Below are 14,185 nucleotides of genomic sequence, written 5' to 3' on the forward strand. Positions count from 1 at the left end.
CTAAATATATTTTAAAATGATGGTACTTTTTCCTAAAATAAAGAAAAATTCTGCATAACTATAAAAATTGCCTTAAACCCTTTCGTATTCTTTTTTGTTTTTGGACCACTATCGTAATCTTTTGACAAGTTTCAAAAACTATTCTTTAAAAATTAATTTTTCAACAAAAAAAATCATTTATAATTTTTCTAGGAATTGTCAGAAAAAAGCGTATTCTTGAAAAGCTTTAAAATTTGTTTTAAAATAGAAAAAAACTTAATTTTGTCAATAAATTTTTTAACATTTTGAAATTTTAAATTATTTTCTTTAACAAAATGTTAACAAAAATCTGCATAGCTAGAAAATTGACCTTAACATTTTCTGGGTACTTTATTAAAATTTTTGGGAAATCTTTCGAAATGTTTTAAAATATACTTTTTCTAATTTTTTTTTTAATTTCACATAAATCTCTAATTTCTAATTCTTTCTTGACCATTTTGAATATCTTTTGAAATGTTTTAAAATATACTCCAACTCTAAAAATTACATTTTCAAAATAAAACATCATTTATAATTTTCAATCTTGAGAACATTTTTTGTTTTCTTGAAAATTTTAGAAATGATTAAAAAGCATCGAAATCTTTAAACGATTTCAATTTTTCTTTTCTTTCGCACAAATTTCTAATCCTTCTACATATCTTTTAAAATTATGGTGTTTTTTCTAAGATGTTTAGAAAATTTTGCAAAACTAGAAAGATTTAATTAAAATATTCCGAAAAGTTTCCTGACAATTTTGGAAATTTTTAAAAATGTTTTGAAATATTATCTAAGAATTCTTGATTAAAAAAAAGACAATTTATAATTTTCTTAGAAATCTTGAGAAAATTTTTTTCGGAGCCTGACGAAATCCTTAAAAAGCTTACCAATTTTTTTTTTGAAATCTTGAAAAACTTACATTTTATTAAAAAATTTTCGAACTATTTCTACAATTTAAATTATTTTATAATCCTTTCAAAACTTTAAAGTCTTTTGAATACCTTTTCAAACGATTCCAATATTTCCTTTTCGTTCGAATTTCGCATTCATTTTTAAAAATTCTAAATATCTTTTAAAACGATGGTATTTTTCTCAAATTTAAACAAATTTTATACATTATTTAAAAAATTGCCTCAAAATCTTACGGGTTCTTTTTTTTAATGTAGGAAAAGTTAAGAAATATTCCCTGAAAATGTATTTAAAGAAATAATAAATGATTTAAAATTTTCTCAGAAATCGAAAGAAAAAAGTTCTATTCTCTTGAAACTTTGCCAGATTCAAATTTTTCCAAATATTGAATATGATTCCCGGCTCGAATTTGTATTCCCGGGTATTTATCGTTTTTTTTTGGGGGGGGGGGCGGGATCCGCTCAGTAGACACCCTGTGAAAGCGGAAGATTGAATAATAAAATATTACTAACTTTTTCTTCTTCTTTTTATCGTTATCTTCTTTGTAGCCATTTTCATGTCTTGTGATCACGGCAGCAGAAGAGTGAACGACAATAGTTCGTTCTTCACTGTTGGTGATATTTTCAATTTCAAATTCTTCCCATTCGACGCCACCTTCAGTCATCGGTTCTCCATCCTGATGGTATTCCTGATACTGGGGTGTGATCTTCCTTTGTTGATGATGTTGTCGCATTTTGAACTCCATGAAACTGTCCTGGTTTTGAACTTCGTTTGAGTCACTCGGAGGAGGCCACCTGATTATTAACAAATAAATAGAATTCAAATTAGAATTGGAAATGTTATATCTAGCGCTTTGCATTTGATTTTGCAATTTCAAAATAATTACCTCCATTTACCAATTCGGACCGTTTTTGCCCTTCCATAAGGATCCAAAAACGGCCTCGATTCCGAAGGATCATGAGACTCCAAAGGTGGCGGCATAGGTGGTGGAGGAGGAACGCCCTTATTAAAAACAGGACCATTATCTGCACTACTCTTCCTATTCTTCAATTCACTCAAAACATTAGTGAAATTATTCTGAACGTTTCCTCTATTGGATCCGGTTCTTTTCAGATCAGGCGTTGAGTTGAAATTTTTTCTATCCATGCTAATTTTCCGAGGTCCGTACTCGACACTCGCTTTCCTCTGTTCCGCGCTTTTCTTTGGTGGACTCTGAGATCGATGAACTTGAGCTTTCACCATCACGGTTTCTTGTCTTTGACTGATTGGCGTTGAGTGCGAGGGCATGGCGCGTTTTTCTGGCGACCACTGATCTGCTTCATTCGTTTCCTAAAACAAAACAAAAAATATTGCATAAATTATTGTATATTATTATATAAAAATGATTCAGATCTTCAAAACAGAATCTAACGAAATTAATTCAGGCCTCACAGTCCCTATGTGACAAGATATAGGGACCAAAGGGTACTTTTTTAGGGTTAACACTCGTTCCTGCACAATTTTATTCTGCACAAAATATATTGTACACAAGTTTACTGATCATATTTTTCCTACAAAAAACTTTTTCTACACAAAATTTTTCCTACACAGAATTTAATATTGTTAAATAAGTTTATTTTTTTCCTACACGAAATATTTTTTACACCAAATATTTCCCACGCAGAATTTAATACTGTTACATTTTTCATACACAAAACTTTTTCTACACACAATTTTTCCTACACAACATTTTTTCTACATAGAAGATTTCCTACACATAATTTTATATTGTTTAATCCTATTATTTTTTCCTGCACAAAATATTTTCAACGCTGAATTAAATATTAAAAATATTTTATTTTAATATTTCAATAAATGAATTGAAAAAAAAAACTGATTTATCAGTTATTACCTTCGTATTTTTACAATTATTTGAATGTTTACTAATTCAGATGTACAGAAGTGTCGTGCATTTTAAAACCAATTGTTGAAAAAAAATCGTTTTACAAATACAAAATTTTCTTTTTCTGAAAAATCATTTATTAGTTTCTTTACTCTTATTCTTCTAATGATTTCATGACTATTTTTAAAAATTAATTTTTTATTTTTGAGCTTTCTATTTATTTCGCAATACTTAGATACATTAAAATGAAAAACTGTAAACACCATTATCGCAATTAGATTGTCTAAAACTATTACTATTTAATTCTGCGTAGAATAACCTATTTTGTGTAGAAAATATTTTGTGTTGGAATAAAATAATAGTATTAAGCAATATAAAATTATGTGTACGAAATCTTCTGTGTAGAAAAAAATTTGTGTAGGAAAAATATTACAGTATTAAATTTGGTGTAGGAAAAAGTTTGTGTAGAAAAAGTTTCGCGTAGGAAAAATATAACAGTATTAAATTCTATGTAGGAAATATTTTGTGCAAAATATTTGTGTACAAAATATTTTGTATAGGAAAAAATAAAAGTATTTAACAGTATTAAATTCTGTGCAGGAAAAATTTTGTGCAGAAAAAATTTTGTGTAGGAAAAATATAACAGTATTAAATTATGTGTAGGGAATATTTTGTGTAGAAAAAGTGTTGTGTAAGAAAAATATGATCAATATACTTGTTTACAATATATTTTGCGTAGAATAAAATTGGGTAGGAACAGTGTTTTCCCCATTTTTAGCGCTCAAAGGGTAACAAACAAATTCAGGATCAATTCCTAAGACATCTTTTTTTAAATAAAAAAAAAATTCGATTGATTAAAGAATTCGATGAAATTCATGAAAATTCAAGGTGAATTAACAAAATTAAAATGAATTGAAAATAATTCAAAAATATGAAATAATTTCATTGAATTCAGTAAGTTTAAAATGAGCTTAGAAAAATTCAAGGAAATTCAAAGGAATTTGACCAAATGCCTGAGATTCAGGATCAATTGAATGAAAAATTCTAAAAATTGAGAAGAAATCTAATTAAATAAGTAGAATTTAATAAATTTAGAAGAATTAAAGCGAATTAACAAAATTCAAGAGAATTCCAGAGAATTTACAATAATTCAGGGTAAATGAATAAGAATTCAGGATGAATTCCAGAGATAAAATCAAATCATTTAAATCGAAACCCTATTAATTTCTAACTGAAAATGTGACTAATAACGACAGAATTTTTTCTTTAATTTAATGAATTGGAAAAACTAAGAAAAAGAGAAAATTTATAAGAATTAAAGTGAATTTAAAAAATTCAAGATTTCTAAAAAATTTAAAAGAAATCAGGACAAATTAAAAAAATGCAAATGTGACTAAAGACTACAAAACAATTCAAAAGAACTGAAATGAATTGAAAATGTTGTCTTACAAAATAGAGAAAATCCATTTATTTCAGTAAAACTTGAGTGAATTTGGAATAAACTAAGGAAAACGATAAGAATTCGGCGAAATCATTAAAAATCAAGCTGAATTAAAAACACAATCATGTGAATTGAAAACGATTTAAAAACATGAAACAATCAAAAACCTCAATTAACTCGAGTAGAATTAAGTAAATTCAGAAGAATTAAAGTGAACTTAAAAAATTTAAAAGAACTCCAAAGAATTTAAACGAATTTGATTGAGTAAAGTTGAGTGAATTTAGAAGAATTAAAAAGAATTTGAAAATTTCTTCAAATCTTTGAAACCCTACAAAAACCCTCAATTCTTGTGAAATCAGTTAAAAAATTCTTTGTACTTTTTTTTAATAACTTAAATTATTTCAAATCCATTAAAATCTTTTAATATCCGTTTAATTTTTCTAAATTGACTTGAGTAAAATTAAATATTTTAATAAATTATTTGAAATACACTAAAATATAATAAAAACCTGTGGAATTCAATTATATTTCCGGATATCTTCGAAAACGTATTAAAATACGTTGAGAGCTTTAAAATCCCTTAAAATAATTGAAATCTTATCAAATACGTTGAAATCTTTTAAAATATCCATATCTTCCTATACTCTAGAAAATTTTTATCTTAAAATATTCCAAACACTTTAAAATCCCCCTAAATTAATTAAATTAATTTAAAAATTCTTAAATCATTTTAAATTCAAAGCTCTTGAAAATGCAGAGGTTTTAAAAATACCCTAAAATTTTAAAAATTCCTTTAAATTATGAAAAACTATTTTAAATTTCTCGGAATCTTTAAAAATACACAAGAATATTTTAAAAGAATTTAACACAAATCAGAAATAGGTATAATCTTGAACTGAATAGCGATTAATCCATAAGTTAATTTATGGAAAGAAAAATGACTATAGTTAGTTTTTAAAGAAAAATTGTCTTAGAAAATTCCGTATTCTTTTTTTTTTTGGACCACTTTCATAATCTTTTGACACGCTTCAAAAAATATACTCTAACAAGTAATTTTTCAAAATAAAAAAGTAATTTATAATTTTTCTAGGAATCTTTAGAAAAAAGTGTTGTATTCTTCAAAGCTTTTAAAATCCTTAAAAAGCTTCGAAATTTTTGTTTGAAAATATTTAAAAACTTTGTTTTGTTTTCAACTTTTTGAAATATTAAAAAAATTTTAATTATTTTTGTAAAACTTTTGAATCTACTACATTTCCTTAAATTCATTCTCATTTTTTCTCATTTTTTTTTTAATTTCACATAAACTTCTAATTTCTTTAAACCTTTAGAAATGATTAAAAAGCTTCGAAATTTTCTTTCAAAATCTTTAAGGGATTTCAATTTTTCTTATTTTTTGTTTAAATTTCGCACAAATGTATAACCCTTCTAAATATTTTTTAAAACGATGGTATTTTTCCTACAATTTTTAGTAAATTCTGCACAACTAAAAAATTTCCTTAAAAAACTCTAAAAACTTTCTTGGCCATTTTGGAAATGTTTTGAAATATTTTTTTTTTTAAATTAATGATCCGAAATTCTTAAAATGCTTCCAAATTATTTTTTTAATGTTTAAAACTTACATTTTATTTAAAATTCCCAGGGAATTTATAATTTTTCGCCACTCTTCCTGCTTAGTGGACACCATGTAAAAGTGGTTTTAAAAATACCCTAAAATCTTACAAATTCCTTGAAATCATTGAAACTATTACAAATTTCTCGGAGTATTTAAAAATTACCCAGGAATATTTTGAAAGAAATTAAGACAATCCAAAAATAGATATAGTCCTGAAATGAATTGTGATAAACCCATAAATTAATTTATGGAAAGAAAACTGACTAATGTATTCACTTTTATTTTAAAAAGTGAGGAAAAAGCGGTTACTAGTGACTGTTTGACAGTCCTGATTATTTTTTATGATTACTTCTCACAGAAATTGCCTAATTTTTTCTATATTCTTTAAAGTGCCTCACTCTTTGGAGGCTTTGATAATATTATAAATTTTTTAAAAGTTCCATTACGGGTTGCAAATAGGGTACCTGTTAATTGAAAATAATCTTACCGGTTGAGACGAATTTTGTGGACTCTGGACCAAAAGTTGATGCAAAGCCTGATTCTGGGCCAAGATCTGTTGCTGAATTTGAATATTTTGAGCCATCGCTCTCTGGAGAAAAGCGCGCTGAAGATTTTGCTGATAAGCCATCATCTCGCTATTCTGATTCGGTGGTGAGTTTGGATACTGAGGCAAACTCAGACCCTGCATATTGTAAATAGGAATCGGCATGAATCCAGAACCCATATTCATGTTCTGATTCTGACCAGGAGGGACCGGCTGAGGTGGACTGAACATCGGCATCATCATCGCAGGTGGCATCATTCCATGAGCCATAGCGTTAAAATTAAAAGCAGCATTTTGATTAGCATTGTCCATGTTTCCATCTCCCTTTATCTTCTCGGAAAGGACCTTTGGCGTCAACTGAGACTCCCTCTTTCCACAGGAATCCAAAATTACAGCTTTCACAAAATCATCTACTGAACTTGCATTTTGATGAATCAGTTTCTTTTCAGACTCAACTTCGTACTCGTCGACTGAACCTTTTATGCTAGCAGCCAAACTTCTTGCGTCTGATAACTCATCAAGATTTCCATCCAGGACTGGCATGAATAGATCGTCGAGGAATTGATCGACATCGGAAGCCTGACTTGGCACGCGAACTCGACGAACGTGAGAAGCCAAAGATGGAGCTTCGCTCGTGTCTGACATTGCGGAGGATTTTATTCCGTACTCGCTTTTCTCTATGTAGGCTCTGCTCGATTGGCTTCCAGGCAAAGCTCGCTTTCCTAGATTTAAAGGAACTAATTTAAAGTATGTGAGAAATATGTTGTGTATCCGACGGATTATTTTATTTTCCCGATACTTTCTCGATTAATATCTCATTTTAGCGGTATGAGAATTATTTTTCTTTTGAAATTTCCATGTCCTAACTCAGAATTTTCATTATTTTGGGAAATTCGCTCTCCATGTTACAATTATAGTTGTTTTCGAAAATTAACTGTTCCAAATCAGAATCAGAATTATTATAATGCCAAATTTCCTACTCAAAATTATTATTCTTTTGAAAAATTCCCTGTACGGCGTAAGACGTAGCACCATTCTTTTACAAAATTCTCTTTTCAAAATAAAAATTAAAGATATGTCTTTCAAAATGCTCTGTTCCAAATTATAATACCAGTTTTTATATTTTGATTTTAAAACGTAAATCTTTCCGTATTTGATTTTTAAAAAATTAAAAAATTTACAATTTCAGGTGGATAGATATTCAAATTGTCAACCAAGAAATTAATTTTCTACTGAAGAAGACGAATTTTTCAAAAATTCATGAATTTTCAATCAAATAGTTGTGCTCTCAAGTCGAAAATATAATTCTTGAACAAAAAATTGAAAAACTACATTCTTCAGTTAGAAAAATTAATTTTCAACCAAAAACGGATTTTCAACAAATTAGTTAAATTTTCAACCAAAGAAATGAATCTTCATCCAAAAACGTGAATTCTCAACAAAAATGTAATATTTAGTACAAACACCAAAAAAAGATTTAAATTTTTAATAAAAAAACAATTGAATTAAACCAAAAAATACAATTTTTCAACAAACTAGTTGAGTTCTCAATCAAACCAGATTAATTTTCACACTAGAAAGAGATATTTTCAACAGAAGAATTGAATTTTCAACTATGACAGATTTCTCAGTCAATAAAGGAAGAACTTTCATTCTAAGTATTGAATTTTCAAGATGAAAAGATGAATTTTCAACAAAATAGTTCAATTTTGAACCAAAGAAATGAATTTTAAAATAAAACGATGAATAATTACCTAAAAAAGATAAATTAACAACTAAAAATATAATAGGATACTTTTTAGCTAACAAACAAATATTTAAACCTAAACTTTTGAATTCAACAAAGAAACATAAATTTTCAACCAAGCAGTTGCATCTTGACTAAAATAAGATGGAATTTTTAAAATAAGGAGATGAATTTTGAAACCAAAAAGACGAATTTTAAACAAATGAGTTGAATTTTCAACCAAGAAAGATGAATTAGTCAACAAGAAGATTAAAATTCCACAAAATATGGCAAATTTTTATAAAAAGAAATCAATTTTTAAAACAATAGTTGAATTTTCAGCAAAGAAAGATACATTGTCAAACAATGCGGGAATTCTTGAATTTTCAGTTTAAAAAGTAAAACCAAAAACACTCGAATTCAACCAAAAAATACGAATTTTTTAAAAAAAAGATGATTGCTCAACAAAAACTGATTAATTTTCAACGAATAAGTTGTATTTTTTCTAAAGAAGATTGCATTTCAAAGTTAAAGAGATAAACTTTTACACTAAAAAGACGATTTTTCAAAAAAAGCTGATTTTTTAACCAAGAAAGTTGAATTAATGACCAAGAAGATTAATTTTATACCACAAAAGACGAATTTTCATAAAAATAAATCAATTTTTAATCAAATAATTGAATTTCCAAATACAGAAGGTTTTGACTGAAATGATAAATCGCCACAAAAAAAACTAATTACTAACAAAGTAGTTACACTTGCAACTAAGTTATTTAATTAAAGAAAAAATAATTTTCAACAAAATAGTTCAATTCTCTACTAAAAAGGGTGTTTCAAAATAAATGATGAATCATCGGCAACAAAAAATAAATTTTTGAAAAAGTAGTTCAACTTTTAACCAATTAGTTGAATTTTCATCCAAAGAAGATGACTTCTCGACCAAAAGGTCATAGTTGATAATTCGTTAAAAAAATATTTTTACTTTAAATAAAAAATAGTTGAATTCAACCAAAAAGTTGCATTTTTAGCCAAAAAAGATTAAATTTGTAGCATTAGAGATGAATTTTCAAACAAGAAAGATGAATTTTTAAAAGAAGAGTTGAACTTTGGTGAAAGAAACTTTGCCTTGAAATCGCAGAATCTGTTGTTGTCTGTCAGAAAGTATGAATATTTTTATTTAAACTTCTATAACTTTTGGCCTAATTTCTAAAAAAAAAATTAAAATCAGTTTTCTCCAAAAACTCATCTTTAAAGTTGGAAATTTTTAAAAACTTTTACTTTAATAATAAAGATATCTTGTAAGTTTGATGCTTGCTAAATAACTTTTGTAGCCAGAAGAATTATTTTTTCTTACAATCGACTTTTCTACTATTTATTGGAAACAATGACATGTATACGAAAAAAATTTACAGTAAAAGTTTGCACGTCTAAAAAGTTCTATGAAAAAAGTTTTTGCGACATTCTTTTATAGTTTATGAGAAAATTCCAAAATTACATTTTTAGGAAAAAAAAATCTCCCGGCTTCAAAAATGGTTTAACCCGCATTATACAGATAAGATGCCTTTCTGGAATTAGTAGAAACTTTTCAAAAATATTTGACGGATTAAAAAGGTGGGGGCTTCAATAAAATCTTTTTGATTATTTTCTTCAAATTTTTAAAATATGATAAAATTTTTTTTCTGAAAAACCGATTGTGAGAAAAAAGGAATTCTTCTGACTACAAAAGTTATTTAGTAAGCATCGAACTTACAGGACAGCTTCATTATCAAAGTAAAAGTTAAAAAAAAAAAATGGCAAAAAAATGAAAAGTTTGTTGTGCTATTAGAATAAAAAAATAGGTATCTCAATTATGCTAAAAGTTATGATAAAAATATTCAGTTTTTCTCAAAAACAAACCACAAAATTCAAATACGCACAACTTTTTAGACAATTTTTTTGTAGATCGGGAAAATAAATATCGCCTAATTTTCTCAAATTCCCGGCCATTTCTCGGGTTTTTCTTGGTGAAATTCTTAAAACTATATTTTAATTAAATATATTTTTGAGTTAAATAAGAAAAGGATTTATATAGAATGCTTACCTGGGTATTGAGACTTGATAAATCTAGTTTGCGATCTAATATAGCTGCTCTTGTCATCTTCAGACCTTCCGGTTTGACTAACTGACTGAATATCTGGATACTCGAAATCAATCGTAATATCCTCTTCTTCGAGAATATTCGGTTCCGAACTTCTTGTTATTCTACTGTACTTTCTTTCTTGCACAACTTCATTTCTCGTCATGTACTCCGCATTACTAACAGCCGGTGCTTCGCCAATTCGCTCTAAACTGTGGTACCTTTCATTTAATTTCGAGGATGATAATCCCAATCCGGCAAGCTTGCTCGGCGGTATTACAACTTCCGGTTGAAGAAGGTTGTCCAAACTCCTACTGCGTTGCTTCTCCTTTTCAAAGTACCTGTCATTCAAAGCGGACTTTCTCGACAATCCCATTTCAGTCGTTTCTAGAATAGCTTCGTGTGACTGTTTTCTCATCTGCAAAAAGAAATTAATATCTCATCATATGGTCTTCAGGAATGAAATTTAAATAAAATTTTCAGGTACTGTACATTTTATTGTTTCTATCGTTTCTTGGACGCATTTCAACAAGAATTATATCAAACTTAAAATAATCGTTAGAGCACTTTTTCTATCAACTTAAAAAAAACTATTTTTTTCAAAAATTTATGATTTTTTAACGTTTAATAATCCGTATATTTACTCTTCTGACAAAATATACTAACCCAACATTTTTAAAAACAATTATGCACTATAAACAATATGTTACTTGATTCGTGAAAATTATTTTGTGTATTTTTTTTTAATGTTTTAAGGTTTTGAATAGATAAAAAAAATTACATTTTCACAACATTTTTTATCGAACAACCTTAAAAAGTCATGATGAACTGACGACTCCATTGCCTGTTCACTGTAAAATCCCAATCCTTTACCAGTTCTTTCACAAACGTGAAAAAAAAACTCATGCATTTTTGGCGTTACAGGACGGTTGAAACTTAATTTTACTTCATCAAAGAACGACATAATTTACTACACAGTGTTTATAGCGTATTTGTCTTTTACTTCTTGATTTTATTTTATCGAATTATTATTATTTTAAATGCTTATTATTATCAGATTATTAAATTTAAGCAAAAACAGTAAATATATGGATTAATAAACGTTAAAAAATCATAATTTCACAAATTTATGAAAAAAATAGTTTTTTGTTGTAATTTATAACAAAGTGCTCTAACATTGATTTTAAATTTGATATAAATCTTGTTGAAATATGTCCAAGAAACAGTAGAAACCATAAAATGGACAGTACCTGAAAATTTGATTCAAATCTCATTCTTGAATCGACAGTTTCAAAATTATAGCAACATTTTAACGTGGATATCTTCGTGGTATTCCAGGTGAATATTTTCACATGTGAGGTTTTTTAGTTTAAACAATATCAGAGTTTATTTCGAGCAATCCGTAAAAAGCGGAAAAAAATCATATTAAAAAAAACTGTAAAGGAAACATTATTTAAACCTTTTCTATATGCTTTTGTATTAAATCTCCTCAAATTACATTACTAAATATTATGTTAAATAATGGAAATTTTGTATTTGACATTACTTGATTATTTTATAAGTGCATATTATATAAAAAGATGTTCTGTATGGACGTTCAAAACCATTTCAATGTTCACAAGATTAGCACAAATTTGAACTAAAATGTGGATTTTGGAAGACTTCCCAAAAAAAACCTTGTCAGAGAATAACTTTTTTCTGATGAGACCTTGGAAAATTACAAAGGATTCTTTATTTTGAAAGATAACATTTAAAATTATTTATAAAAATGTAAAAAAATATTTGGTCGATTTTAAGGTATTATTTTAATTTTTAAAGATATTTCAAAACTTTTAGGAAAAATTCGAATCTTTAAAAAAATGTTTAAAAGTTTTGAAAAAGTTACAAAAATAATTTAAAACTGGGAGATTCCAAAAAAAATTAACAAAATGTAGATTTTTTCAGATATCAAAGTCAAATTTTAAAACCTTTTAAGGATTTTGAAAGGTATCAATAATATAAAAAAATCTAAAGATTCCTGGGAAAACTTTAAATGATTTTCATTTTGAAAAATTGATTTTGAAAGAATGTTTAAAAAGATTATTAAACATTTTAAAATATACCCGAAATTTTCAAAAAACAACATTAAAGATTTAAAAACAAATTCTTTAATTTTGAAGAATTTTAAAAGAGTATTAAGAAAAATTAGAATAATTTTTACACATTATCAGGAAGTTTAGAAATTTTGAGATATCAAATAATTTTAAATAAAATGTAGATTTGTGAAGATGCCGAAAAGGAATTTCGAAGCATTTTAAGAATTTTCAAAGGTACCTGTCAAGAAAATATACAAACATCTTAAGATTCCTGGGAAAATTTTAAATAATTGATTCTTCTAAATTGGTTCTATATTACCTTGAAAATTCATTTTTTGAATGAATTTCACTCCTTTTATTTAAAATGAACATCTTTTTGTTTTAGTATCAAAGATTAAATTTTTCGTGCATAATTATTTTTTCTAGATAAAAAATTTTAAGTAATTTGTTAAAAGTTAAACTACTTTATAAAAAATTATTTTGTTGTTGTTCAAGATTCATAATTTTAGTTTAAAATTATTTATTTTGATTGTAAATATAACTGTTTTGTTGAAAATTCTTGTATTTTGTTGAAAATTATTCTGTTTTGTACATATAAGGATTCAAAAATTTTGTTGAAAAATCGTATTTCTTTATTAATTTAAATGCATTTTATTTTAAGTTAAAATCTTTGTCGATTGAAATATAAACTATTACAATTTTTTTGAGGATTCATATTCTTTGGTTGAAAACTCAAATAATTGATTAAAAGTTGAACTACTTTGCCAAAATTCATTTTTGTTTTATTTGAAATTTTATCATTTTAGTTTATAATTTATTTCTTTTGTCGAATATATAACTATTTCGTTGAAGATTTGTCTTTTTTATATAAAAATCATCTATTCTGTTGAAAATTCAACTATTTGGTCTAAAATTAACTTTTTTGTTGAAAATTCATCTGTATTGGTAAAAAATTAAGCTTTTTGGTTACAACTGCAACTGGTTAAAAATGAATCTTTTTAGTTGAGGATTCAACTCTTTTATTGCAAAATCGTCTTTTTTGGATAAATTAAACTTGTTTTGGATGTAAATTCAATTACTTGATTTAAAGTTGAATTACTTGTCCAAAATTAAATTATTTGTGTTTTTGAAGATTCAAATCGCAAATCGCGCGCTCACGTCTCTGTATTTATATATTCAAACATGAAAAATATGCAAATTTAAAAAGCTGTTATTAAATCAATTTACAAAAATTATGTTTTAAATGTTCTTGAAACAATTTTAGACTATTTAATTAGAAAAAGCAAATGAATTAAATGATTTCCAAGTGAAGCGCTAAAAATGATATAATTTTACTTTGAATTGAAGAATTACGAAATTGAATGATTTCAGATTAAAATGTCGAAAATAGGACTATGTCAAAACGTTAAAAATGGAATATTTTAAGATTTCAATTTTGGAAATTAATGACTGAAAACTTGAATAATTTTAAATTCAATGCGATTACGTTTTAATAATTTAATATTGAAAACTAAAATATTGAATCTTTCAAAGTCAAAGTCTTTGAGTATTCTAGAATTTTAAATTGCTATTACATAACAAAATTATAATTTATCACTAAAGTTGATTAAACAAATTCCTATAAAATCAAAAAATGAATTGAATTATATGAAAAAACACTTTCAAAATAGATAGTAATTTTAAATGGGGAACATTAAAAATTAAAAAATGTCTACTCTAAAACATAAAAACTTAAGCGAATGCAAATATCATATAAAACAGAAAAAAAATCTTAATTACAGCTAAATTTCAATTATTTAAAGCAAATTTAAATAGCTTAAAAATATATCATTTTTAAATGACTAATTATGCTTTGAAAAATATAT

The 14,185-nt window shown here is 26.1% G+C and overlaps 1 protein-coding gene across 2 annotated transcripts in view; it reads right to left on the minus strand.

Moving 5' to 3' along the window:
* Positions 1-14,185, minus strand: part of LOC117172149 (unconventional myosin-XV) — a 169,953-nt gene that overhangs the window by 87,421 nt on the left and 68,347 nt on the right. For both annotated transcript variants that reach the window (XM_033359949.1, XM_033359950.1), the window contains exons 18-21: positions 10,210-10,663; positions 6,347-7,125; positions 1,811-2,253; positions 1,437-1,718 (exon numbers count right to left, since the gene is read on the minus strand). In XM_033359949.1, coding sequence (XP_033215840.1) covers positions 1,437-1,718; positions 1,811-2,253; positions 6,347-7,125; positions 10,210-10,663 — 1,958 coding nt within the window. The remainder of the gene's footprint in view (positions 1-1,436; positions 1,719-1,810; positions 2,254-6,346; positions 7,126-10,209; positions 10,664-14,185) is intronic.

The sequence above is a fragment of the Belonocnema kinseyi genome, chromosome 4 (assembly GCF_010883055.1).
Source record: "Belonocnema kinseyi isolate 2016_QV_RU_SX_M_011 chromosome 4, B_treatae_v1, whole genome shotgun sequence".
In the NCBI taxonomy this organism is placed as follows: Eukaryota; Metazoa; Arthropoda; class Insecta; order Hymenoptera; family Cynipidae; genus Belonocnema; species Belonocnema kinseyi.